At 40.3% G+C, this 25837-nt stretch overlaps 2 protein-coding genes, 1 long non-coding RNA gene and 1 pseudogene across 4 annotated transcripts in view; 2 read left to right on the plus strand and 2 right to left on the minus strand.

Annotated features, from left to right (window-relative positions):
- Positions 1–380: 380 nt before the first annotated feature.
- Positions 381–4536, minus strand: C5H4orf46 (chromosome 5 C4orf46 homolog). Its single transcript, XM_061142260.1, has 2 exons — positions 4050–4536; positions 381–2769 (listed from the first exon to the last, which is right to left on the minus strand). Exons 1-2 carry the CDS (start codon positions 4230–4232, stop codon positions 2614–2616), a joined length of 339 nt encoding a protein of 112 aa, XP_060998243.1. The 5' UTR covers positions 4233–4536; the 3' UTR covers positions 381–2613.
- Positions 4537–4697: 161 nt separating this feature from the next.
- ETFDH (electron transfer flavoprotein dehydrogenase) overlaps positions 4698–25837 on the plus strand; it is a 41498-nt gene continuing 20358 nt past the window's right edge. Inside the window, exons 1-5 of one of the 2 annotated variants that reach the window (XM_061142256.1) lie at positions 4698–4950; positions 22049–22189; positions 22904–23133; positions 24647–24728; positions 25158–25276. In XM_061142256.1, the coding sequence (XP_060998239.1) occupies positions 4917–4950; positions 22049–22189; positions 22904–23133; positions 24647–24728; positions 25158–25276 (606 nt within the window). In that variant the 5' untranslated portion in view covers positions 4698–4916. Of the gene's footprint in view, positions 4951–8733; positions 8751–22048; positions 22190–22903; positions 23134–24646; positions 24729–25157; positions 25277–25837 lie in introns of those variants that run through there. The other variant, XM_061142257.1, reaches the window with a different exon arrangement.
- On the plus strand, positions 4973–7090 carry LOC133056674 (uncharacterized). Its single transcript, XR_009692866.1, has 3 exons — positions 4973–5239; positions 6148–6256; positions 6799–7090. It is a non-coding gene; the product is annotated as an uncharacterized LOC133056674 (long non-coding RNA).
- Positions 16271–17614, minus strand: LOC133057936 (biorientation of chromosomes in cell division protein 1-like; annotated as a pseudogene).

Genomic DNA, 25837 nt, shown 5'->3' on the forward strand with positions numbered 1-25837 from the left:
ACACACACAAAGACCAAAGTAGTACAGATCACATTTACGATACAGCTAAACTAGGGGAAGTTACAGAGAATCATAGCATGAGATGAAGCAAACAGATCAAAAGAATGAATGCAGAGCTCAGACCAAGTCATTTATTTGGTAACTGAATGACATATAGCATCTGAAACATGGTATTTGGAGGAACAGCTATACACATACAAAAATAAATAAAACAAAACCCAAGAGCTAAACCACAAACAAAAAGAAATTCAGGTGGATTAAACATCTAAACACTAAAAAACTTTTTTTTAACTTTTGGAAAGATGTACAGGAGAGTATCTTTATGACATTTGCTAGACAAGACTCAGAAAACACTATTATGAAAGACTGGTGAGATTACATTAAAATTAAAAATGTTTATTTAAGGAGACTCTATAATCAAATACAAGGATACACCACAGACTTCAAGACAGTTGAAACATACATAACAGAGCATTATGTAGTATCGAAAATATGTAATAGCTATAAATCCATAAGGAAAAGACAAAACATAACAGAAAAATGGTCAAAAGGTATCGCCTGCAAAATCACACCACATTTCCTCAATGTCCTGTACTTACATGAGGCAGCACTATTCAGTGTGGGGGACTATCTATAAGAAATGAATATCAGAAGAAGACCATTGGGGCCCTCTGGAGGCTGGTTACTACACACACAAAATAGTATTTTTTTTATTTGACATACAGTCAATAATATTAGTTTCAAGATAGTACTTTGTAGTGTTTTGATAACACATATGTGTATCAAAAACATAAAAACACAAACTAGAATATGCAATCCTTCTAGGGCAGAGGTTATCTCTGGGGAGAAAGGGATGGAATCAAAAGGTAATAAAATAAGTTTCAAATGCATTTAACACTTACATATTAACATGTTCACAGATCTAAAGAAAACATAAGCAAATGCTAAAATTTATTAAATCTGCATGGTGGAAACATATGGGTGTTAAGTGATTCACCTTCCCTCTTAGGTTTGAAATATTTCAATAAAGTTTTATTTATTTATTTATTTTAGTTTTCCGCCTGAGATTTATTTTTTTTATTTTTTTTTTCCATTTACTTTTATTCGTTGGAGGCTAATTACTTTACAATATTGTAGTGGTTTTTGCCATACACTGACATGAATCAGCCATGGATTTACATGTGTTCCCCATCCCGTCAATAAAGTTTTAAAATAATGAACCTGAAGAAATGAAAAGAACATTTGCTTTGAACAAGCTTATTTTTATAGATTTTAAAAATTGCAACTTTCACGACACGTAAGAAAAATATTTTTCTAATATCAAAATAAGCATCTCTTTGGTATAGCAACACACCACAAGTGTTATCTTTAACATAAAAAATTAATCAAGAACTGTGACTTAATATGTTAAATAAAACTATCCTTTGCCCATCCATGTGTCCCCTTTCACAGGCCCATTGTGGGGCTTGGAAGTGTAGTTCTGTGCATACCTCCACAGCTACAAAGAATTAAGATGCTGCATCAGATACGTACAGAAGTCACACAACAGAGAATTAGTTGGCTTAATCACCAACATATATGACACAAACTCACCGAGAGAGAGAGCATGTGCGCACAACATAAGATATGAGACAAGTAAAACAGCATTGTCATGAAGATCAAATAATATGAAAATAATTGCATCATTTAAATTTGATGCATTTTTTAAAAGTACTTGTTTAGAATTATTACATTCAGAATTTAAAATTATTACCTGCCAAGCTCCAAGAATAATAATACAGAGCCATAATTTTGATAAGGCACTTTAAAGAGAACAATTAAACATACAAAACAGTGACTATGAGAAATATCCATAAAAGCAGTTAACCTCAGAAACAGAGGAAAAAAATAGGTATTTTTTCAAGATAGGCTTCAGTAAGTTTTTTTGAAAAGCATCACAGAGGGGTGAAAAATATTTATCATATATTTTTAAAAGTTGTTACCAAAGTTCAAATTCCTGTTAAAAAAAAAAGATAACATTTTCCTTCAAGTCAGTGAGGTTCTGACTCAAATACTTTTTCAAGAAACAATTAACATCTTTATGCTAAAATCAAGAAGGAAAAGCAGCTTTCAATCATGCTGTCAACTCTTATTCAACAAACATCTAGTGACTGTTGTGTAACAGTGTTTTAGGTTGCTGGAAATATGTAAGTAACTAAGACACAATCATTGGTTCTAGGGAACTTAGCCCAGTGGAGCTAACTCTAACAATGGTAACATGAAAGTTTACCTTCTTTGGCTCATAAATAAAGCTCAATTTCAAATTCTGCTATTCTTGGAATCTTCTTGCAAATAGAAGAGCATAATGGTCCACCTAGTTTGCTACTGGTAACACTGTGGCATTATTATCTACTGATTAACTTTCATAAAAGATTCTTTGAAAGTTCAGAGGACAGAAAGTGTTTAAAGATAAATATGAATCAGCCTCAAAAATAACATCTGCATTCTGTTTTCACAAAATGAAGAAAACCAAGAAAAATTTCATCTTCAGTATCCAGAACCGTGCAATTATCCAGTCCCTATGGTACATGTGCAAACATCCTAGGTAAGGAGGTATGCATTATTACAGTCAAATTAGTTGTCAGGCTTCAAGGAATCATAGCCTTCTTTCAAGAGGTCCCGCCATGTTTTAAGGAAACGTGCATTTTCTGTACATTTGAAGGCAAGCTCTTCCACTTGAGCTGATACTGCAGATGTGGCTTCCAGAAGTTTGGTTAATGAAAATGCTGCCTGAAAGTTAAAAAAAAAAGAAAAGAAAAGTCAAACAATGTAAGTTTATTTTTTAAATTATCTCCCTATTTTATGAACCTGGCTGAAAATAGCTTAGAATCCAATGCCCAAGTTCTTTTCTTTAAAAGTTAAAAATCTTCAAACTAAGACACGCCAGCTTTTTAGTGGAACCTAAAAAAATTTTCTACACTAAGTAAGCTTTGAGGACATATGTCTACTAGAAAGATATACGTTATGTATGAGACATGACCAGTCAGCATCTTTTTCGGGTGCTAATACACTAGTCTCATTTAGCTCAACAAGACGACTTGGGCCCGTTGACACCAGGTACCAGAAGCATTTGAAGGACTTACGATACAGCTCTTACTGATGGGAGGAAGGGACTTGCTCCGCTATTTTTATCTGTTTAACACTGCAGTCCATGAAATCGTATGAACCAAAGAACAGACACTCTAAGCTCACTATTAACGCCAACAAAAACAACACCCATGCAGAAAACACAGCACTCTTGGTGGAAAACTCACTTCTTGATCAAATGCTTTCTTCACCCACTGTATAAAATAACACTGTTCCTGGGTAACAAACACGTCAGCACTGCATTCTACACGCTCACTTGGAACCAGCCTGGTTCAGCAAAAATGAAGCTGTGTCAGCATTTCAGCCATCTTTTTAAAACAACAAATACTTGCTGAGGAATAAGAGAATAAAAGAGTTCACCCCGCGGTTTGCAATCTGCACAGGAGGATCTCCCGGTTAAGACATCACCCTACAGACTTCATTCACTTGACATTAAATCGAGAAACCCGACTGTGTGTGATGGGTGGCTGGGTGGCTGTGAGTGTACGCGCGCGTCTACAAACTGGAGACTCAACAGGAGCCGTCCAGACCAGGAATCCCGGCCATCAGAGGGACAGGTCTTTGTACTGTTAGGGGAAGCAATCTGGACCACGGGGCGGGGACTAACCCATCCTAACTGGGTCCGCCCAGACGGATAATCGCCTAGCCAGCAGGCTCTGGGCAGGCGGCCAACTAAACAGGGCTAGGGGGAGGGAGACGGCTCAAGTCCCAGCAGAGGAATCCCTGTCTGGCCCTCAGCCCCGGGGACTAGGCAGGGCGGTGGGTTTGTGAACTGCGCCGTTTCGGGTTACAGCGCGAGAGCGGAACCAGACCTCCAGGCACAAAGACCCGGCGCGGGCGCGGCGGGAGAGGGATGCCCTGGACTACCGACGCGGCTCTTGAATACGTGAGGGACACGGCCCGGACCCGCCGGCCGCACTCACGTCTCCGATCTGCAGCTCCACCTCTTCCAGCGGGTCCACCAGTCGGCCGCTGCTCTTGCTCGGAACCGGCCAGCCCAAACCCCCCGGGGCGCCGGGGGAAGATGCTGAAGACGTGTCTGAAGACGAAGGAGAAGAAGGGGGCGGCGGCGGCGGGGAAACCTGCAGCCCTTCAGGGTTCGCCATGGAGCGGGGCTGGGCGACTGGACCGGACTTGGGAGGCCGAACCAACACCAACCGTCTCTTTCAACCGCTCGCGCCCAAAGCCCAGCGGGCCCGCCTCCTCTCGGCTCTCCGCCAGGGACCGCGAAGCCTCGTCACTTTCTAGGGACAGCCAATCAGATGCCAATGAGTTAGCCTGCGGCTGCTCTCCGCTCCAGGGGAAAACCTCCCAACGGGCTCCCAGACGCCGGAGCAGAAGACCACAGCTCCCAAGGTGCCGTGCGCGCCGCTCCGCCTCACCGTCTTGGGGCTCTGCGCGCGATTCCCCCTGGGATTTGTGGTCCCCCACCCCCCACCCCAACCATTCCGACGCCCTTAGCGCACGCCGGGTGAGAGGCCGCGCAGCCTGCAGCCGCGGGCGGCGCTGGGACTTGGAGTCCCTTCCCTTGGCCCTTCGGTCCGTGTCCCGGAAGCGCTGCTGGCGTCGCGTCGCGTCGCGTCGCGTTGCGTCGCGTCACTCGTGGCGCCCGCGCACAGCAAGACAGGCGGGAGCGTGGTGAAGCTGGAGCGTTCCGCGGAGCCCGCAGGTGGTGACTGCCTGCGTCCCGGCCGGCGATGGCGCCCCCAGTGGCTTAGAGGTCCCGAGCCCAAACAAGCCAAGCCCAACCTCCTTCCCCGGCGTGCGCCAGCGTCCTTTCTGCTGTGAACATGCAGGTGCTTCTGGCCAGATTGGCCTGCCCGGGTGAGCGGGGTCTGCGGGCGCGGGTTGACAGAGCAAGGGCGCGGGGCAGTCCGGTCTCGCCTCACTAGGGAGGAACTCGGGCAAGGGCGCGCGGTCAGCGCCAGGTGGATCCTGGGTTCCTCCCCGGGCTTGTCCCTATTGAAAAAGTTGACAACTAGGGCAGAGGTCACGGGCGGAGGAAACTTGTCAACGCGGCTCCCGAGCGGAATCTTCCCCGAACCCTGGTGCTGACCCTCTTCCCAAAGCCCAGATGTTGTCCTAGACTTGCAACAGCCTTGTTGGAAAATAGGTAAATTAACTATTACACAGGTTTTCTCCTTGGTCCTCGCCTGACGCGTCTTGCAGCCGTCCTACTACTTTATTAAGAATTTGAACTCTGTTATGTCATATTGACTTTTATATGGTACCCAAGTCATCAGGTTATCTCTGGAGCCGGGAATTTTTCTGTGTTGTCTAAAATTAACTCTACGGCGTATCGTGTTATGGTTGCCCCTAGAACCATCATGATCATTTGGTAAAATACCTCATTACCTCCCCTTTCACCTTAAAAAAAAAAAAAAAAAAAGGTAGAATGATGTCGTTGGATGGTTTTTGTTTGTTTTACTTAAAAACAGTTTTAAAAATCAAAACAAAAAGTTTACTCCAAGATATCTCTCAAAACTGACTTAATTTTTTTCTGTAGTTTATTTAAGTTAAATTTTGGTTCTAGAATAAACAAGTGTACATATTGCAAATTCACGGATATTCTTATGTAAATTTTCACAAAAGTAGAATTTTGTCAAATTTGTCTACTATGTATTAAATAATTGGAATTTAAAGTTTCTATTACTGGTGCGTGTTTTATGACACCTAATGTGTAAATACTGTTGACTGAAAAAAAAAAATGCACAGCCTAAAAGGTTGAGGCTTATGTTTTACTCAACAGGCACAGGGAGAACTTAGCCTGGGAGACAGCATCTTAAGATAGCTCTGAGGGACAGTTCTGAAGAGGTAAGGTAGAAGCCAGGATATATAGGAGTTTTAGCAAAAACAAACAAGCTGAAACACACAAGATAGGTAGTTGGAGCATCAAAAGATTACTGCTAATTAAAAAAATGTATCTCAAGTTAATGAATTTATTGCTTTTTTGTGTATGGGAAGACGTAAGAGCTTGGGCTCATTGAAATCATTCCTTTGATATGCCTCTCCACTATCTAGGCCCAGTGTCCTGCTTTTCTCCATCCTGAATCCCTTCAGAGTACACAGTCAGGGACGGCTGCAGTAGCTGAGAGCTTGATGGCCACAGCATCCTTTGTTTACTGATACAGTAGGTGATATTCCTTGTCCACAGTGCCTCCTCTAACTCATAAATTTGACCAACATTTGGGAGTCATTTCATGACCAGTTTTTGTCCCTTGGTGCTAGGAAGGTTCATTCCTAGATCAGGCAAAGATCCTGTTGATAGGCCACCCAATGTGTTATTTTTGGATCAGGCCCTGTTGATAATCTGAAATTCTCTGGAGTGCCTGTCTCACTAGTTTATTATGATCCAGGAGATGTTTTCCCTTGTCATTTCTTCCCATATCTGAAGTTGCACTGTTACAATTATTCTGTATAGAGTTAATCTATATATAAATTGTCTTAAGACATTAATTTTGTTGGAGGCCTGGTTAAACATTGGAAGATGCCAGAGGAAATCTTATGAAATAGAAAGGATATAAGTAATTCAGCTAATTACATTAATAAGGTCATGGTGCAGCAGAGAGAGGGACAAGGCATAAGTAATTTGAATCCAACAAGAGAGCAAATTAAAACAATGATCAGTATAACTAGTTGTAGTCTGGTTGAAATAAGCCCTCCAATCCACAGGAGAACCAGCTGAACAAGCCAAATTTTGGAGGGATCACGTAAAGAGAAAGATAATGTTTCATCTTCATTTACAAAGGTATACTTTATCAACTTGTAGGTAAGTGTAAGAGGAAAGGTTTTTCAGTTCAGTGATATGATCTGAAAGTTATCAGGAATTTTTATTTGCCAAAAAGTCATTTTTATGAATCTTGAAGATCTTCATTTTACAAAAGTATCAGAGTGAAGCAATGATTGTCTATACATGACAAAATACTTCAAATGACATGGCTAAAGATCTGATTACAATGCAATTGACAAGAAACTTGGATATTTCTGTGACAAACAGCATTTTAAGATAATAACTATGATTGATAGCATTATATTGATAACAGGACATACCAGACTTCTGGGAGTTCTTTATAAATTTTAGAATAGCTGTATTAATGACATCTAACCTTAGATGGCTTTACCACCACTTATGTGACAATGTTTCCCATGTATGTTAACATAAATGAACCTAATTAGTTTAAAATCTCTCTTTGTGATATCAGGGTTCCTTTGGAGTATCCCAGAGTTAGTTGAAGGTCAAAATGACTTTAGTTACAATTTGCTATTTGGGAAGTTTGTCAAAAATATCAAAAAGATTTCAAAACACTGGTCAAGTAGGATCATAGGTCATTGTGAAACAACACTTATTCACTTAACCAAAGTGACAGAATATTTCAAAAGCAAAAACAGATCATTTAGAGGCACAGAAACTCAATCTGTTATCAAAAGCAGGGAAAATTTTGTTCTCTGTTAACGGAGAGAGGAACCAAGACCAGTCCTACTCGAGCCTGCTTTTAATTACAAAATCCATTTACGTTATTAAATTTAATCTAATCCTAGCCGGACCATTTCCAAAACTCATTTTTCAGGGCTCCTTTTCTATAGACCTTCCACAACTTTCTCTGTTCTTATTAGTTTGTTCCTTAATTGTTTATCCAGAAATAACTGACTCTAGGACAAAATCACCCTTACATTTCCAACAGGTTCATTTCTATTCTTCAATCTTCTTTTGCTGAAAACATACCTCCTACTTTCCTTATACAATGAACTACTTCCCTTGATAGTTTTAGTAGCTTTGATTACATGTTATAGTTTTAACCCTTAAAAACCTTAATCTTTAGCAGAAACCTAAAAGGAACAAGTGATTGTGAACTGTTTGTGAAACCAGCATTTCCCACTTGGGATATTCTATAACTTCTAGAAACATATATTTTCTCATAACATAATTTCTTTCTTCCATGTGATACAAGACGTGTCCAATAAAGCCAAAGATCTTTAGTTTCCTTCTTGTGAGGAAACAAAAGTAGGTAAATTTAGACCTGTTTAGCAATTAATGTTCCACTATTTTATCTTATATGATATGACGTGGATATTCAAGGAATTCCCATCATTTAACTTATCAAAATTCAAATTACCAAAAATCTGAACAGACTATTTTAAGATAAACATACCCAAAACAAAAGAATTCCTAAAGAGTTGACCTGAAAATTCTTCTCTCATTTACCTTTATTTGGTAACTTAAAGTCATATCAAGTTAAAATTTTTTTTTCACATTGACAAACTCTGTAACAGAAATGACATGAACTTACTGACCTTCAGTAAACTTATGTACAATAAAAGTAAGACATGTCTGTATTGACTAAACCAATGAGCTTAAGATAACTTTAATATTAGATATTAATATAATATTGAATATTTTCTAGACCATGTGAGCCCCAAATTCCCTCCAAGTTTCTTTTATATTTAGAAATATTTAGTTTGTAAGTACTTACTTTAAGTCAATTAAATAGAGCTCTTTTATAAGTTTAATTTTGTTCATATTTTCCAGAGTTAGAGATATCTCATATGTGACGTACACCGAGACACATAAACAGACAAAACTAGAGATCGCATAGCTTCACTCTAAAAGCTTCATTATGAATCAGGTATTACCATATAAACTCACAAGTTTATAAGTAACAGTTGGAATAAGATAAATTTGTTTGCTTAGATTACTACTTCACTATTTGTAGAAAAGTCTTCAGATTTATATTTGTCCTTAATAAACCCTTAAGGAGGCTAAGAATTAGATTTTGGGTGAGGGAACCTTTCCAACAGTTTGAGTTTTAAAAGGTCTTTTTCTCATTTCCCCTACTCCATTGCAGGTTTTATTTGATTGAGCTAATTAGTCTCAGTCTCAGTTCTTTGGGAGCTGTATTTACATTTCTGATCTGTAGAGACTTGCAAGATACAGTAGCTCCTGATATTAAAAGGTTGATTTGCCCAACTATACTTATTTTGATTTGCTTTTGTATCAGAGATTTCCAGCTAAACTGAAAATCACAAAAGAGTCCTGGGTTATAGAACTTTAGGATTTAATTTGTCATGCCTTCAAAAACTTGCATGAGGCATTGACAAAGCCCCTCTTTTGAGAACACAGGTTAGACCCAGAGCAAAATGTCTATTATTTTTTTAGCCCCTGAATATTAGTTACCAGTTTTTTACTTTATATTGTCTTAGCTCAGGTAACCATATTGGTTTCCTTTCATATGTTTAAATAATATTTTCTGAGGGCCAGATTCAAATACCCTGTCTTATAATACCAAGCAGAGGAAGCCCAGTGAAACATGTCTATCCCACAATATAATTCAGCAGATGAGATGTAAACGTCTTATATAAAGCCTATTTAAATATACCTATTTTTATAAACTTTCATCTCAATTCTGTCAACTTTTATACCTTTAACTTTGGTTCCCATTAGAACCCAGTCAACAAGCTTTGGTCTTAAAAGGAGTCCTAGAAGCTTTCCTTTCTTACATTCTCCAACCATTTTATCTATTTTGTATAAAAGACTCAGATCCCTAGTGAGGGATTGAGCCAAGGGACACAAGCCCTCTTGTCAGTCTTGTAACTTGACTACTAGGTCTAACTATTGCCCCAGCTAATTGTTGGTCAGATAGCTAATTATAATTTTTTCCCCAGCCTTTTAAGGGTATATATTTTTTAAACTGGGTAAATAGAGCAGACTTGTTTGGGGCTCATTAATACTGGGAACCAACAGGGTGTCCCTTTGGCTCATCCATCTTTACTTAGTGTTGCATCAAAACTTTTTGCTTTAATCCCATTAACACCTGTCTTATTTATCCCATTTATTAATAGCCATCTATAGATTTCTTTATTTGGGGGGAACAAGCACCTTAAAAATTTTCATCTTGTTGGGAAGAAGTCTGTAGACTTCTGTTTCCTTTTTTTTTTTAAACTTTCATCTTAACATTAGTTATTCTAATGCTTTTATTGGCATCTATAAGACCCATTGAGGGGAAGCAGAGACTACAAATAAGTCTTCCCAAACTTTTTTCTTTGTTTGTTTTAAAGGAGTTCTTAGGTTAATTATTATATGTGTTTTCCCACCCTCTAATTTGCTTCTTTCATGGGTACCAATAAAACAGTGCTTGTTATGAGAGCTCTCTAAAAATTTACCAATTTAAGTTTTTCCATTTAAAAGATCATCATCTGGCCATTAATGAGCTATATGTTAATAGTGACTCAAACCTATAACATGCAAGAGGCTTCCCCACAAGAGAGTGTGGAGGATGCCACCTAAACAAGATCCAGAAGCTTTACTCCCCAAAGTAGTCTAAGAAAATGAAGGCTGACACAATAAAGGTTAAGATTACGAAGTGCCTGGGAGTTGGCACAGTGGACAACAGACTGTGCAGAATCTCAGTCTGTTCGATTGGCTGACAGATGTACACCATATGTGTGCCTTCTGGATGGCAGAGACCAAGTTTCAGGACACGCACACCCACCCCCACCCCCACCCTGTACACCACCAAGGATCAAGTAGGCATTTAGGCAAGTAGGCAAAGACACAACGAAATGTAAGTTCTTCCTAGAGGGCTTTTGTTTGTTTAAGGTCAGAATTCTGAAAAGATGTTTTATCAAGCTGGCTTTGTCTGACTTAACTCTGTACACAATGAAAGAACCCCATCTTAGTCATTTTCAAGGCATGATTTCCTGTAATTCCCAATTAAGTAAGTACTTGGAAGTATAAGTTTTGTATATAGATAAACCTGGCTGGAATGTTAACTGGAGGCAAAGATGTTAGGCCAGCCTCTCACTTAATCACCCAGTCCAGAGCACTCAGTGTCTTTCAGCCAGGGAGCTTTCAACTCAATATCTTTCATCTGGGCAGCTAGGTACCTATTATACTTTGCCAGATAAAACTCAGAATCATCAACCAATAGTCTGGAGCGCCTAGAACCAGGAAAGAGTCACCCAGATTCGTCTTGACTCTCCAGGGAGGTGGGTAAGCAGAAGAGACCACTGCTGGTACCAGGGCTCTCATTCCTTGTAGAGTTCAGGTGAAGGACAGAAGTCAGCTCTAGGTCCTTTTGGGGTCACCAACTAGTCAGGTCAACTAGTGGGGGGTGGGAACAAAACCTGAAAGTTGAGCGTTATGTTTTATGCAGCAGACATGAGTGCATGCTCAGTTGCTAAGTCATGTCTGACTCTTTGCGACCCCATGGACTGTAGCCCACCAGGCTCCTCTGTCCATGGGATTTCCCAGGCAAGAATACTGGAGTGGGTTGCCATTTCCTTCTCCAGGGGATCTTCCTGACTCAGAGATTGAACCCGTGTCTCCTGAATTGGCAGTCAGATTCTTTACCACTGAGCCACCAGGGAAGCCTGATATGATCAACAGACATGCTGAGGGCTTAAACCCAAGAGACAGCCTCTGAGATAGCTCTGAAGGACTGTTCCAGAGAGTTACGAGAAGAGCCAGGATATACAGGAGTTTAGGGCCAGGGAGTAAAAACAGAAAATCCAGGTAGCTGGAACATCAAAAGGTTACTGCCAATTAGAGAAAACTAGACATCTCAAATTAATGAATTTAGCACTTTTCTCTGTATGGGAAGACGCAAGAGTCTGGGCTCATTGCAGTTATTCCTTTGACAGGCATCTTTACTATCTAGGGCCAGCACCTTGCTTTTCTCCATTCTGAATCTCCTCAGGGTGTACTGTTGGAGGCAGCAGCTGTGGCTGATGGCTTGATGGCCTCAACATCTTTTGTATACTTAAATTAGCAGGTGACATTTTTTGTCCACAATATGCTTTATGTTTTTCAGAATAGAGTAATCAGGTGCAATCTGCCCTCCTCCTAATTTAATTGAAATCATTCTTGGGTCAGGTGCTATCCAAATCCCACCAAAATTACTATTTCTGTTTTCACTGGGTCTCTAAATCATTGCTGTTTTCATGGCCTGGTGTTAGGACTATAGACATCAAAGAGATGGACACAGAATTGCCATCAGTGTGATTTTGTATGGTGATATCATGAGTTCTCTGAACTTTTTGACCTCACTTCTTTACCAAAATTTAGTCAAGGTGTCTAAGTGTTAAATCTCTAAAGTTAAGTGTCAGATTTGTATTCAGAAAAGGGGTAAAGGTTGTGACTTTTTTAACCCTCTGAAGGAAATTAGACTACCTAGTTCCAGATATTTTTAAGAAAAGTATTAGCTATATAAGCAATGGAATTACAGTTTTGTCTGGTACCGAATCATCAGATTTCAAAAGCAAATGATAACTTCTGTATGCTGAATTACAATGCATCAAAAAATTTGTTTTTTTATAGTAAATAAGTATTCTTTTAAATGATGATAATAATACTCTATTTGAACTCTGGAACTGAGCTCTCCCATACTATTTTTATCTACCTTTTTTTTTTTAAGATTTAGTAAAAGTAAAAAGGGATAAGTAGATTTTAAAAAGTTATTCCCAACATTATAGTTTTTAGTATGCTGTTTGCAAGTAGAGAAAATTAATACCTTGACTTTTTTTTTTTTAATAAAAGAGTGACTCAGAAAACAGATTTTTAGTGTTTAAGAGGCTTTAGGGTTCAGTGCTTCAAACCTCTTCCCCTCCTGTGTTCATCATAATCTAATTGATTGTCTGATGCTAGGTTTTACTTTTTAAAAATTCATTTTATTGGAAAGAATGAAGCATAAAAATAAATGTTATGCAGTTGAGTGCGTAAGAATATAAATAATTAGCCTTTGCCAGGCTGACATCTCCTTTTAATCAGAAAAGAAGGAAAGCAAGAAGAGGAAGGGAGGGAGGAAGGAAACAGCTAGTTTCAGGTCCTGTAACTTCAGAGTCCAGGTCAAGTCCAGTTGTAGCCTCAAGAGTTTTACTGGTGTTGCAAGGATAGAGACTAGGTTGGCTGCAGTCATCTGAATTTCTCTCTCTGCTGTAAATGAGGATTGTAGCTGCCCCACATGTCTCATAAAGTCATAAAGAGTACCATGTGGTAATAAAATTGAAGATTCATAACTGTTATATGTGCTCATGAAAATATAAATTTTATTATATACTCCAAATTCAAAATGCAAAAAACCTTTGTTGAGATTCACTGTTTATTTATTGTTCCATGTTTAGAAACTCGTTCACATGCAGACAGATGCTTCCCTATGAGAGACAAAAACTGAGAAAGGCCTCATTGTTATCATTATAATCCAGGAATTAGTTTTAGGAAAATAAACCAGAGATTTGCAAATTCCTGGGTGACAGTTAAAACTGTACTTAGGAAGGTACCTATTGGGTTAACAAATGTGTATTAGTCACTTGTGATTGGGAGGGTACCTGTCAGGTCAACAGATGTGTATTAGTCACTTGTGATTGGGAGGGTACCTGTCAGGTCAACAGATGTGTATTAGTCCCTTGTGATTGGGAGGGTACCTGTCAGGTCAACAGATGTGTATTAGTCCCTTGTGATTGGGAGGGTACCTGTCAGGTCAACAGATGTGTATTAGTCACTTGTGATTGGGAGGGTACCTGTCAGGTCAACAGATGTGTATTAGTCACTTGTGATTGGGAGGGTACCTGTCAGGTCAACAGATGTGTATTAGTCACTTGCTTTGTGTGAGACGTACCCGGTCCTGCACAATAGTGTTTTCTAGGCAAAGGTTGACAATAAACTTCAGAGCTGATGAAGTGGGGAGAGTTAATAACTTGCTGAATTCAAACACAGTAGACAAACTCCAGCGTCTGTTCACTTGGCCTCTGCCTTATTCTGTGTTGTCTTTTTTGTTTGTTTCTTCAGTTAATAAGTGTTATTTCTTTTAGCAGCTTTAGATTAAAAAAAAAAAACTGAGCAGAAAGTACACGGTTTCCTTCTAACTTTCTCCCAGTCCCTGATAACATCTTGCATTGGTGTGGTACATGGCTCACACTTGGGGAGCCAGTATTGATACATTAAAGGTCAGAGTTTGTATCAGGTTCACTCTGTGTGTCGTTCGTTCTGTGGGTTCTGACAAATGTGTAGTAACACATATCCTCCATTAATAACATCATCAGAATAGCCTTGCTGCCCCACAGATCCCCTTTTTTCCACATATTCATCCCTTCCTCCCTCTTTCTGAACACCTGACACCCACTGATCTGTTACTGTCCCTTTTCTAGAATGTCATAGAGTTGGAATCATAAAGGATATAGCATTTTCAGTATGCATTTTCATTTCCTCCAGTGTCTCTTCATTTCTTTTTAGCACTGATTAACATTCCATTGTATGGGTGCACCACAGTCTGTTTATCCACTTACCTATTAAAGGACATCTCCCAAGTTTTGATAGTTATGAATAAAGTTGCTATAAACATTCAGGTGAATCTTTTAAATTCTGGATATTTTATTGTGATAAGAACACAACATGACATACACACCTTTGACAAAATTTAAAATGTATGTTGTTGACTATAGGTGCAGTGTTGTACAGTAGAGCTCTAGAGTTTGTTCATTTTGTTGGTGGATTTTTGTATGGATGTTAATTTTCAACTCATTTTGGTGAATGCCAAGTGCAATAGGAATTGCTGGATCCTATGTTAAGAGTATGTTTAGCTTCAGAAGCAAGTATCAGAGATACAGAGGAGAGTAGGAAGAGTTGATGGAGCACTTTCTTTGCTCAGCCCCAGCAACGGGCACTAGGTTTTCAGGATAAATCAGACCATCTCTGCCTTTGAGGAACCCATGAGCTGGGAGGAGACAGATAAGACAATCCTGTACAATGTGTTACAAGAGCAAGGAGGGGGTTAGAACTATCAAGAAGAGTTTTCAAAATTTCCAAAGGAAGTTTAACCAGTATAGAAAAGTGAAGGAAAATTCCAGGCAAAGAGGGGATTTCCCGACAGTTCAGTGGTTAAAGCTGTGCGTTTCCACTGCACGGGACACAGGTTCTGTCTCTGGTCTGAGATCTAGGATCCTGCATGCCTTGCTGCCCAGCCCAAAAAAAAAAAATTTTTTTCTTAAAATTCCAGACAAGGAAAATAGCAAGTTATCCACTTAAGAATGGTTAAGATAATAAATCCTATGTTATATATAGTTGACCATGATAATAATATAAAAAAACAGCAAAATAGCAAGCAAAGGGCCTAGTGGTATAAAAAAATGCAGTATTTGGGAATGTGTTTAATAAATTAATGGTGGAAAATAGTTTCAAAAGATAAACTGGGTTCAGATAGTAAGAGATCTTGTATGCTCTTCTAAAGAGTATATAATTTATCTTGCCTTCATTTTTTTTTTCAGAGTATCAAATGATTTAATTATAAAACTTAAGCCACTTATTCACCTTCTAAAAAACACAAACGTGAAAATAAAATAAACACACCCAAGACTCACTAGCCCTTGCAGGATAGGAAGAAGCCCTGGACAGAGAGTCTGCAAATGTTTTTCCCTACCCCCAACTCTGCATTTCCTCCTGCATTCAAGGGTCCCATTCGAGGGTCCCATGTTTTGACACCTCTTACACCTCACGTGAAGGGTTGACTCATTGGGAAAGACCCTGATGCTGGGAGGGGTTGGGGGCAGAAGGAGAAGGGGATGACAGAAGATGAGCTGGCTGGATGGTACCACCGACTTGATGGACGAGTTTGGGTGGACTCCGGGAGTTGGTGATGGACAGGGAGGCCTGGCGTGCTGCAATTCATGGGGTGGCAAAGAGTCAGACACGACTGAGCGACTGAACTGAACTGACTGACAGTGGACAGGAAGCAGAAGCTACAAGAGTTATGTAAAGAGGGTAGCAACAATTTTATAGCTATCTGGTACTAATAGCTTGTACACTCTGATTTGCAACTTTGAGAAACAGTATCAAATAAGCATTGTCAAATACCTACTGCTGGCTAACCTTTACTATCATTCTTTCAAACTGCATCTTTGAGACTGGTTGTGTTGCTTCACTGTAGCTTCTGCTTATCCTGAAGCACAAATGCTAAAATCCCTACACAGTCTCTTAAGTGACAAAGGTTACTTTCAGGACAACCCCAAGGTGATGTGGTGTTTCTTAATATAGCTGTAGTGTCTGCTGGGTGTCATCCCGTAGGACAGGCTGGCCAGATGGCAGCACCGGGTGGGGGCCGACATGGTCACTTTCCTACAGCCCTGCTTGATCCCTCTTCTATCTGAACACCCCACAGTCAGCATTGAACCCTGAAGTCAGTGAGGACCTTGGCTTGTCTTCATTTCTGAAGTTGAATGTAGTAAGTGAATCCAGTTCTTCACCGTTAATTCAAAGGAGCTTCCAAAATGTGGCAGGTGTATTCTTGGGAAGCCTTCTGGGATGGAGCTGGAGGGTCTTGGCTTCCAGGTTCTGGGGTGGGCGCTGGCATAGCTGCCTTTTTCTGGGCCGCCAGGAATTCATGAATTGCTCTTTCTGTTTGTGGCCAGAAGATGGTTTAGTTTGGGATCCATCACTTCAGAAAGAATTCTGTCCACTCCAGCTTCCAGCATCCCTGACTGAACCACACTCTTGCCTCAGACCATTTTACAGCTGGTTTTTGTTCATAGTAGGATTCCATTCCCACTTATCCAGATGTGTTGACAACAAAATTATCCGCTTTCTGCCTCCAGTTTTGGTAAGCCGGCTTGTTGTCCATCTGGGCCAGGCAGTCCGGGCAGAAGGTGTCAAACAGGCCCTGGCTCTTGAACTGTTCCAAGATGAGCGTGATGAGTGCGAGGTCCCGGAGAGGCACTGAGGCTGGGCTGATGGGGCCACTGCTCCCGACAGCGCCCATCATGCCATCGCAGCTCCCGTGGAGGCCTGGCCCGCGCTGCCGCTGCCCACCGCGTGGGTGTCCCCACTGTCTGCCGTGGCTGCACCTCGGGCCCGTGGAGGAGACCGAGTATGGCTTCCTCTCAGGGACGGAGGGCGGGGGTCGTGTAGAGGTGGCAGAGGTGGAGGAAGGGCTGGCGGGGGGACCGCAGCATGGCCTCATTTATTCTCTTTTGTCAGATTTGTTTGTTTGGCTGCGTAGGGTCTTAGTTCCTGCAGGCAAGATCTTGGCTGTGGTGCACGGACTCTCTAGTTGGGACACATGGGCTTCAGTTAGTTGTGGCACGTGGGCCTCAGAGCACGTGGGCTCAGTAGGTGTGGCATAGGCTTAGTTGCTCTGCGGCATGTGGAATCTTAGTTCCCAAACCAGGGATCAAACCCACATCCCTGAATTGCAAGGCAGATTCTTAACCATTGGACCACCAGGGAAGTCCTGCATTCATTTATTCTTGAAACATTTTGAGAAGGGGCATTTTCACTTTCCCTTTTATTCAGCATTGTGTTATTTTAATACTTATGTTGGATCATGAGGTATTTATTTAATAAAAGAGTTTAAAGGAGGGGGAAGAAAAGAGTATGTTTAGCTTTGCGAGAAACTGCCAAACTGTCTTCCACAGTGTCTGTACCGTTTTGCATTCCCAGAAGCAATGAATGAGTTCTGCTGCTCCACCTCCTCAGAGGTTTCTCCATGCTCTGGGTTTTGGCCATCCTGATAGGTGTTTTAGTTTGCAGTTGTTTTAATTTGTAACTCCATGATGAAACGGGGTGTTTAGCATCTTTTCCTATACTTATTTTCCATCTGAATATTTGTTTTGGCCAGGTGTCTGTCCAGATCTTTTTGCCTGTTTTTAAATTGATCTGTTTATTTTCTTGTTGAATTATTGATATGTGAGTTCTTTGTGTACATTGTATGTTAGCCCTTTATCAGCTATGTTTTCTGCAGGTATTTCCTCCCAGCCTATGGCTTAGCTTTTCTTTCCCTCTTGTTGGCCTTTTAATGCTTATGATTTATGACTCTAGCCTGCCTTTTCAGAGAGAATTACAATAAAACAGGGCTAACCTGTTTCATAATAGCATGAGTCAGTCATAAGTAAGTACTCTGATAAAAAGGAATATAAAAAGGACTGGTACTCAATCAACAAATATTTATACCTATATATATAGGCTAGCACTGAGATTTAGCACACAAAAAAGAAAATAAATGAGTATGCTATCTACTGGAGAATACAAATAAGACACTAATGTTTATGTCATTTATTGGTCTTACAGATGTTTAAAATTTTAGTTAAATGATTTTATGATTTTTGAGATTTTTTAACTATAGTTAGAAAAACTTTCCCAAATCCCATTTTCTTTTTAAAAATTATAAACATTTTTCCCATAATCCCATAATGTCTTTCCCATAATGACAGTTTTATTGAAATGTAAGTTATATACCATATCATTACATCATCTGAAGTGTACCATTCAGTGGTTTTTAGTATGTCCACAAAGTTCTGCAACCATCACACAGTGTTAGAACATTTTCATCATCCCAGAAAGAAACCTCATACCCTTTAGAAATCAATCCCAACTCTCCAGCCCTAGGCAACACCTAATTTATTTTCTATTCCTATAAATTAGTCTATTCTGGATATTCTATATATGTAGAATCATATAATATGTGGTCTTTTAAAAATATCTATTTATTTGACTGCACTGAGTCTTAGTTGTGGCATGCAGGATCCTTGGTTGCAGCATGTGAACTCTTTCATTGCAGAATGTGAAGTCTTAGTTGCAGCATTATGGAATCTAGCTCCCTGACCAGGAATTGAATCTGGACCTGCTGCAGTGGGATGGAGTCTTAGCCAGTGGACCACCAGGGAAGTCCCTAATGTGGTCTTTTTGTGGCTGGCTGCTAGTCACTTTAGCTTAATGTTTTCAAGGTCTGTCCATGTTTACTTCTTCCTATTGCTGAATAGGATTGCAGTGTCACTTTTTATTTATCCATTCACTAATGGACATTTGGTCATTTCCACTTTGCTGTGAATAATGTACCTATGAACATTCATGTAGAAGGTTTTGTATGGACGTGTTTTCTTTGATCTTAAGTATATACCTAAGAGTGAGTTACATGGAAACCATGCTTAACATTTTGAGGAAATGACGGACTGTTTTCCAAAGCTGCTACACTGTTTACATTCTCACCAGCAGTGTAGGGGAGGGTTCCAGTTTCTCCACATCCTCACCAACACTTGTTGTTGTCTATCTTATTGATTATAACCAACTAGTGGATATCAAGTGGATCTTATTGTGGTTTTGATTTGTATTTCTCTGATGGTTAATGATATTGATCATCTTTTCCTGTGCATATTGGACATTTGTTTATCTTCTTTGGAGAAGCAGCTATTCAGGTTCTTTGTGTGTTTTTAATCAGGTTATTTGTCTTTCTATTACTAGAAATGCATTCTTTGTATATGTTAGATACAAGCCCCTTATCATAGATATGATTTGCAGATATTTTCTCCCCTTCCATAAGTTATCGTTTCTCTTTCATGATATCTTTTGAAAACAAAAGATTTTAATTTCAGTGAAGTACAGTTTATCCATTTTCTCTTTTGTTGCTTGTGCTTTGGTGTCACAGCTAAGAAACCATTGCCTAATCCAAGGTCACAAGCATTTACACTCTTTTAAAATCTTTTCTGATAGCATGAAGAATTCTCGATATTATATCCTTCATCCAGCATAACTTCATATCCATAAAATAATCATCAAATGTAAAGAAATTAACATCAATACAACAAACTGTGGCCTTTATCCAGATTCTTTTTCTGTTCAGGATGCAGGCCTGGTCCCCACCTTGCTTTAGGTGTCATAGGTGTCACGTCCTCTCATGTCACGCCTACTTCAGTGTGGCTTCCTGTCTTTCTTGTGTCTCATGACCGTGACACCTTCAGTGTGCACTGGTCAGGCATTCTGTTGAACGTCCCTTGATCTGAGTTTGTCTGGTGATTTCTCACAATTAGATCAAGACTGTAGATGTGGGGGAGGTGTGCCACAGAGGTGAGGAGCCTTTCACCTCTTATATACATTTGCATACCTTTCTCATCACATCATGTGATACTGATGTATCTGATTGCAGTAATGGTAAACTTGATCACTTGGTCAAAGTGTCTGTCATGGTTCTCCACTGTAAAGTTAGTATTTTTCCTTCACACTCTACTCACTGGAAGCTGACCCTGAAGTTCAGCCCACACTCAAAAGCAGAGAATCAAATAATTTGTGGATTTATCACTGTAATCCTTTATACTTTCACTTTTTTCTATTAAAATCATTGATCAAATGAAATTCATTTTGATTTTAAGAAAGAGCTAACTTTCTGCCAGTCTCTGACCATTTAATGAAGAACTATCTCTTCTTCCTGATTTGAAAAGGCATCTTTATCATATACCAAATCCTTATATGTATTCTACCTTTTTATGAATTCTTTATTCTGTTCCTTTGATGATTATATTCCTTCTCCCATGACAGACTCCCATAGCTCCACATGTAAGTTTTGATAGCATTCAGGGCTGTTCCCAAGAAAGGAGTCTGTCTTTTTATTTTTATTATTATTAAGGGAAGGACTGCTGTGGAGAGGAGTACTAGAGAAGGGGGTAAGACATTGAAGACCCAGGAGTGAAAAAGGGTGTTAATATTTAAAGTAGGAGTATCTCTAAGAAGATGGGAAGGAAAAGCCTCATCATCCAGGTGGAAGGATTCATCTAAGTAAAGAGAAAAGACCTCTCTTTATTGTAACCTGAGTGATTGAACAAAGGCCCAACACAACACAGATGACTTTAGGACTTCTTTCCGGGGACTGAGACAGTTCCCACCCAGCTAGTTTTCTCTGTCTGTGAGGCCTCCTGTGCTTGGCGTCAGGTAAGGCACGGAGGGGAGAGAGGTGCAGGTTTAAGGACAGTGGAAGTTTAATGAACATTCTTGCAGATAAATCTTGGCATACTTGTGTTTTTTTCCATAAAATTTTATTTGCTAACTCAAATAATATATACATCAACTAAGTTGGAAGGTGGGTCCCCTTAATTTAAAATGAAGCCAACCCTAACGCACAGTTTGCCCACATGGTCCCAGTATAACCGTTAGTACCTCCCCTTGGTGCTCACCACCAAGGGCTTCCCTTGTGGCTCAGCTGGTAAAGAATCTGCCCACAGTGTGGGAGACCTGGCTTCCATCCTGGGTTGGGAAGATCTCCTGGAGAAGGGAAAGGCTACCCACTCCAGTATTCTGGCCTGGAGAATTCCATGGACTGTATAGTCCCTGGGGTCCCAAAGAGTCAGACATGACTGAGCGACTTTCACTTTCACTGTAGTGCTCTCCAAGTATCTGGTTTAGGTGTTAAATTATACAGTCATCCTATTTATAGGTGTAGCTTGACATAAGGCAACTTGAATAGATTAGCTTATTAAAAAGCTTTTAAAATGTTCTAGTTTGTGAACACTGCTTTATGAGGAAAAGCCAACTGAACTGCCTGCCTTGGAAAGAGGACCGTCCGCTTCAGTCCTCTCCCAGCTGAGGGCTCTGCAGTGTAGCTCTAACTGCCCACTGACTGAATGTCTGCAGTGTTGATGTGGCCAGAAGATAAACAGGTTTCCAAAGAGAAGGCGTCACGTGGACTCACACAGTTACCTTAGTGGGTGGGTTTCCTGGCATCCAGTGGTGAAGACTCAGCACTTTCACTGCCGTGGCCCTGGGTTCAATCCCTGGTCAGGGAGCTAAGACCTTGTAAGCTGTGTGGCAAGACTGAAAAAAAAAAACAAACAAAAAAAGATGGTACCTTAATGATCACCTGGTAGCCCTTTACTTTTTTGAATGAGGAAACTGAAATCTACAACAGTTGAGTGATTCTTTAAGGTTTTAGGGCTAATTAACAGAAAACCCCGGTATTCTTGCATGAAAAATCCCATGGACAGAGGAGCCTGGCAGGTTACAGTCTGTGGGGTCGCAAAAGAGTTGGACATGACTTAGTGACTCAACAACAACAAACAGAAAACAGATCAGATCCCCAATCCTAGATTTTGTGTGCATGTGTGCTTTAAAATTTTTTCAAACTACTCCTGAGAAGAACTATTTGAAAAAATAATACTGTTCATAATTTTTGTGCAGCATACCAGTGCTTTCATGCCATAAAAATTAAGAAAAATTACCTACCTCTGTGTGCCACACGATGGTCTTCAACTTCTGTTGTACCTCGAATTACTACCCACTATACTGTTTATCCCCGGGATCAGGACAAGCGATGGGAAGGTAAGTCATCATTTCTGTAAAATTGTTGAGATCTTTCTAGACACTTTGTATCATTTTGTGGAGGAAAATATTGATATTGTGTTTTTCATTATAGCATAAAATCACCTAATATTTTGTAACTGTATCAAATCACTTACACTAATAGATCTTAGTAATAAAAGTTGATTTATGGAAGCTGAAGTAAGATAACGCCCTCAAACAGAAACTAAGAGAACATTCTACTCAAACAATAATATACTTTGTATAGCTCTCGCAGGAAGCAGAGGGGCAATTTATATAAATAATGCTGTAACTCAGACAAAGAATGAACTTATGTTTGGGGGGGGGGGTGTGAGGGGGAGGGGAGAATGAGGGGACAGATAGTTAGGGAGTTTGGGATGGTCAAGTACACACTGCTATATTTAAAATGGATAACCAACAAGAACCGACTGTCTAGCACAGAGAACTCCGCTCAATGCCTGTGGCAGCCTATGTGGGAGGGGAGTTTGGGGGAGAGTGAATATGTGTGTATGTGTGGCTGAGCCCCTTTTGCTATTCACCTGAAACTATCACAGCATTGTTAATCAGCTGTACCCCAAAACAAAACAAAAAGTTTATTTAAAAAAATAATAATGCTATAAAGGATAGTGAGTACTCATAACCCAACCTTGTGATTTTATCAGGTCGTAGTCATCCCAGAATTGTCATGCATGTTTCAACCCTCTTCACTCCCAGGAGTGAACATGGAGCGGTTTGCAGAGGAGGCGGACGTGGTGATTGTGGGGGCCGGTCCCGCGGGGCTGTCCGCGGCTACGCGGCTCAAGCAGCTGGCCGCCCAGCACGAGAAGGACATCCGCGTGTGTCTGGTGGAGAAGGCTGCTCAGATAGGCGCTCACACCCTCTCAGGGGCATGCCTGGATCCACGAGCTTTACAAGAGCTGTTCCCAGACTGGAAGGAGAAGGGAGTATGATAAGTTGTTATTTATACCAAGTCTCATCTTGATTGTATTTCCATGTCCAGATGAAAGGAATATGGAGAACCCTTTACACCTGGTTCTAGCTCTTAGAGGATAACTGTAGATAGGTTTTTAATTTTAAAAGGGTCAAAAAAATTGACTAACATCAAATATAGTTAATCATTTTTAAATTAGCTCATTTTCACATAGTGCCTTCTACATGTTGTATTTGTGTACTGGATTTATGAGAAGACATCTTGAGAAGGTCTTTGAATAAATACAGCTTTTTGATTTTGAGGGTATTTCCTAACTTATTCCATAGGTGTTTATATCATTGTTCTTAGTAAAATGTTCTTTAACTTTCCTATTTTTTTTAATACCTAAAGCCAAAGAGGGTAATCTAATTTTCTAAAGAAATACTTTAGTAAGACCTCTTATAACCTAAGCAGACACGTCACTGGCAAGATATACAGAGAACCCAGGCGCTAGTCTTACTGCGCTCATCATTAGTGTGACCTTGGTTAAAATCTTATACTCTGCGTAACTCAGTTTCTTCTGTGAGATGAGCAATGTTATTCCTGTTCAAGGTATGCAAGGTTAGACTAGTTAGTATCTGTTTATATATTCTATATAAACAGTTGTGAAGACTGTTAACAGACAAAATTCACCCGAGTAAATCTAAAGGTCAAATTGGCTTCATTCAGTGATTCTGAGCAGCACCCCATCTAGCAGACAGAAAGGAGCTCCAAAGAGCAGCAGAACAGGAGAGGTTTTGACAGACAGAACATGGTTGGGGCATGGAAGTCATAAGCAAAAGCACTGTTTCAGGCGCTGTCGCCTCCCAGGCGGGGGCTCCAGGAGGACACCTCATGAGGACTGGCAGAGAGGCTAAGATGGAATGAGGTTAGCGCTGAGGCTGGGTGTGGTGACCTGGGGCTTAGCACAAGTGACAATGCTTTTCCTTCTAAAGTAGCAAACTCCTTGAAACTTGACATGCTGTAATTATGCCTAATTTCTCTCCTCAGTGTATTTCAGAAATAGGCATCATTGAATTAGTATTGACAAAATAGCAATTCTAATATGAATAGAAAAAAATTTTCACATCAAAGCCTTACGTAGCCAGGCAGATCTAGTCCATTCTATACCTGTTAATTGTCTTTGTCCAAAGAAAAATAAAGCTTCTCTTCTGTGTCCATTGAGCACTGGAGCCAGTGTCTGCCTGATCGCCACAGAGGCAGGGAGACAGGAGGCCAGCCTCCTTGAGGTTCACTTCAAAGGTGGCTCCAATGCCCCCAGGAAAGACAGTCCTGAGATGCAAACTGGCTTGTTTAGTTTTTAAAAAGATTCCCATGCATCTCAAAGAGACAAAGGGTTTACAGTGTCAGGTTTTCCGAAGGAAGTGATGGAAGAAAAGTGAGGAAGACAGTTCTCTTTCCTTTTTGACACATTATTTTATTATTTTGTGTTTACCCTTACAGATATGAACACAAAACATCCTTTTCTCTCCTCCTTTTGTTTCCAGGCTCCTCTCAACACTCCTGTAACAGAAGATAGATTTGGAATTTTAACAGAGAAATACAGAATTCCTGTGCCAATTCTTCCAGGTAAAGAATGATAAATACTGTGGACTTCCAGAATTCCACAGCTGGAAGGAACTACATTTCATCTGGTTAAATCTTTTCCTTTTACAGATGAGAAAACAAAGGCCCAGAGACTTGAAGGACTTGCCCAAAATTACACAGCTAGCTTGTGGAAAAGAAAGCAGGACCAGAGCCCAGTGCTTTTTTGTCTTCCAGTCTAGGAGAACTGAGATAGTCCTGTAAAGCAACCAGGAATTTCTGATTTAGTTCTGTAACGTTATTTTCAACTTAATAGTTTGAACTCTAGTCCAGATTGTTAGGAAATAAATTGAAATTATGGCCAGAAGATGATGTGTGTATTTAATGCAGAAATTAGACCTTAGAATTTCTAAATTTAGTATTTAGGTTTTTGAGACTTATCGGCAGACTTCTGAATCCAGCCTCTGTCTGTAGGTCTCCCAATGAACAATCACGGCAATTACATCGTGCGCCTGGGCCATCTGGTGAGCTGGATGGGGGAGCAGGCAGAAGCCCTGGGTGTGGAGGTGTACCCTGGCTACGCGGCTGCCGAGGTTTGTGCCTCTCTGTTCCTAATGCTGACAGGACGTGGTCTCTTTTCCTTTTGAAACTAAACCAAGAATGATACAGAGGTAAATAGATAAATATTTTCAAAAAGCCATAGGATATTAGAGTTGTAAGATCAGAAGAAGTCTTAGCAGGATCAATCCAAAGATTACTTGAAGTCCTGGTATTGTTCCACATCAGGTGACTGGTCAACCTAGAATGAAAAAAGCCTCCGATGTACGGACTGTTGGTGATGCTCTCTCCTGTAAATTGAGTAGACATTTCTTTACTTTCTTACAGTGTGTAGAACAAATCTGTGCCCTCCCCCAAGGACAGCTTTCCAATTCTTATGCCCTGCTCTCCTGCCCAAACTTCACTGGTGATTTTTTTTCCAGGTTAAATATTCTCAATTCTTACAACCACCATGTCACGTATTTTGCGTTCCTGCAGTATTCTCATTGCCCTCCTCTGAATGCATTCCCTTTTATGTGGCACCCAGAGTGAATCAACTACTTCAAGCCTGGTTACAGCAAGGCAGGTTACCATGTTCATTCTAGAAACTGTTCTTC

This window comes from Dama dama, chromosome 5 (genome assembly GCF_033118175.1).
Source record: "Dama dama isolate Ldn47 chromosome 5, ASM3311817v1, whole genome shotgun sequence".
Classification (NCBI taxonomy): Eukaryota; Metazoa; Chordata; class Mammalia; order Artiodactyla; family Cervidae; genus Dama; species Dama dama.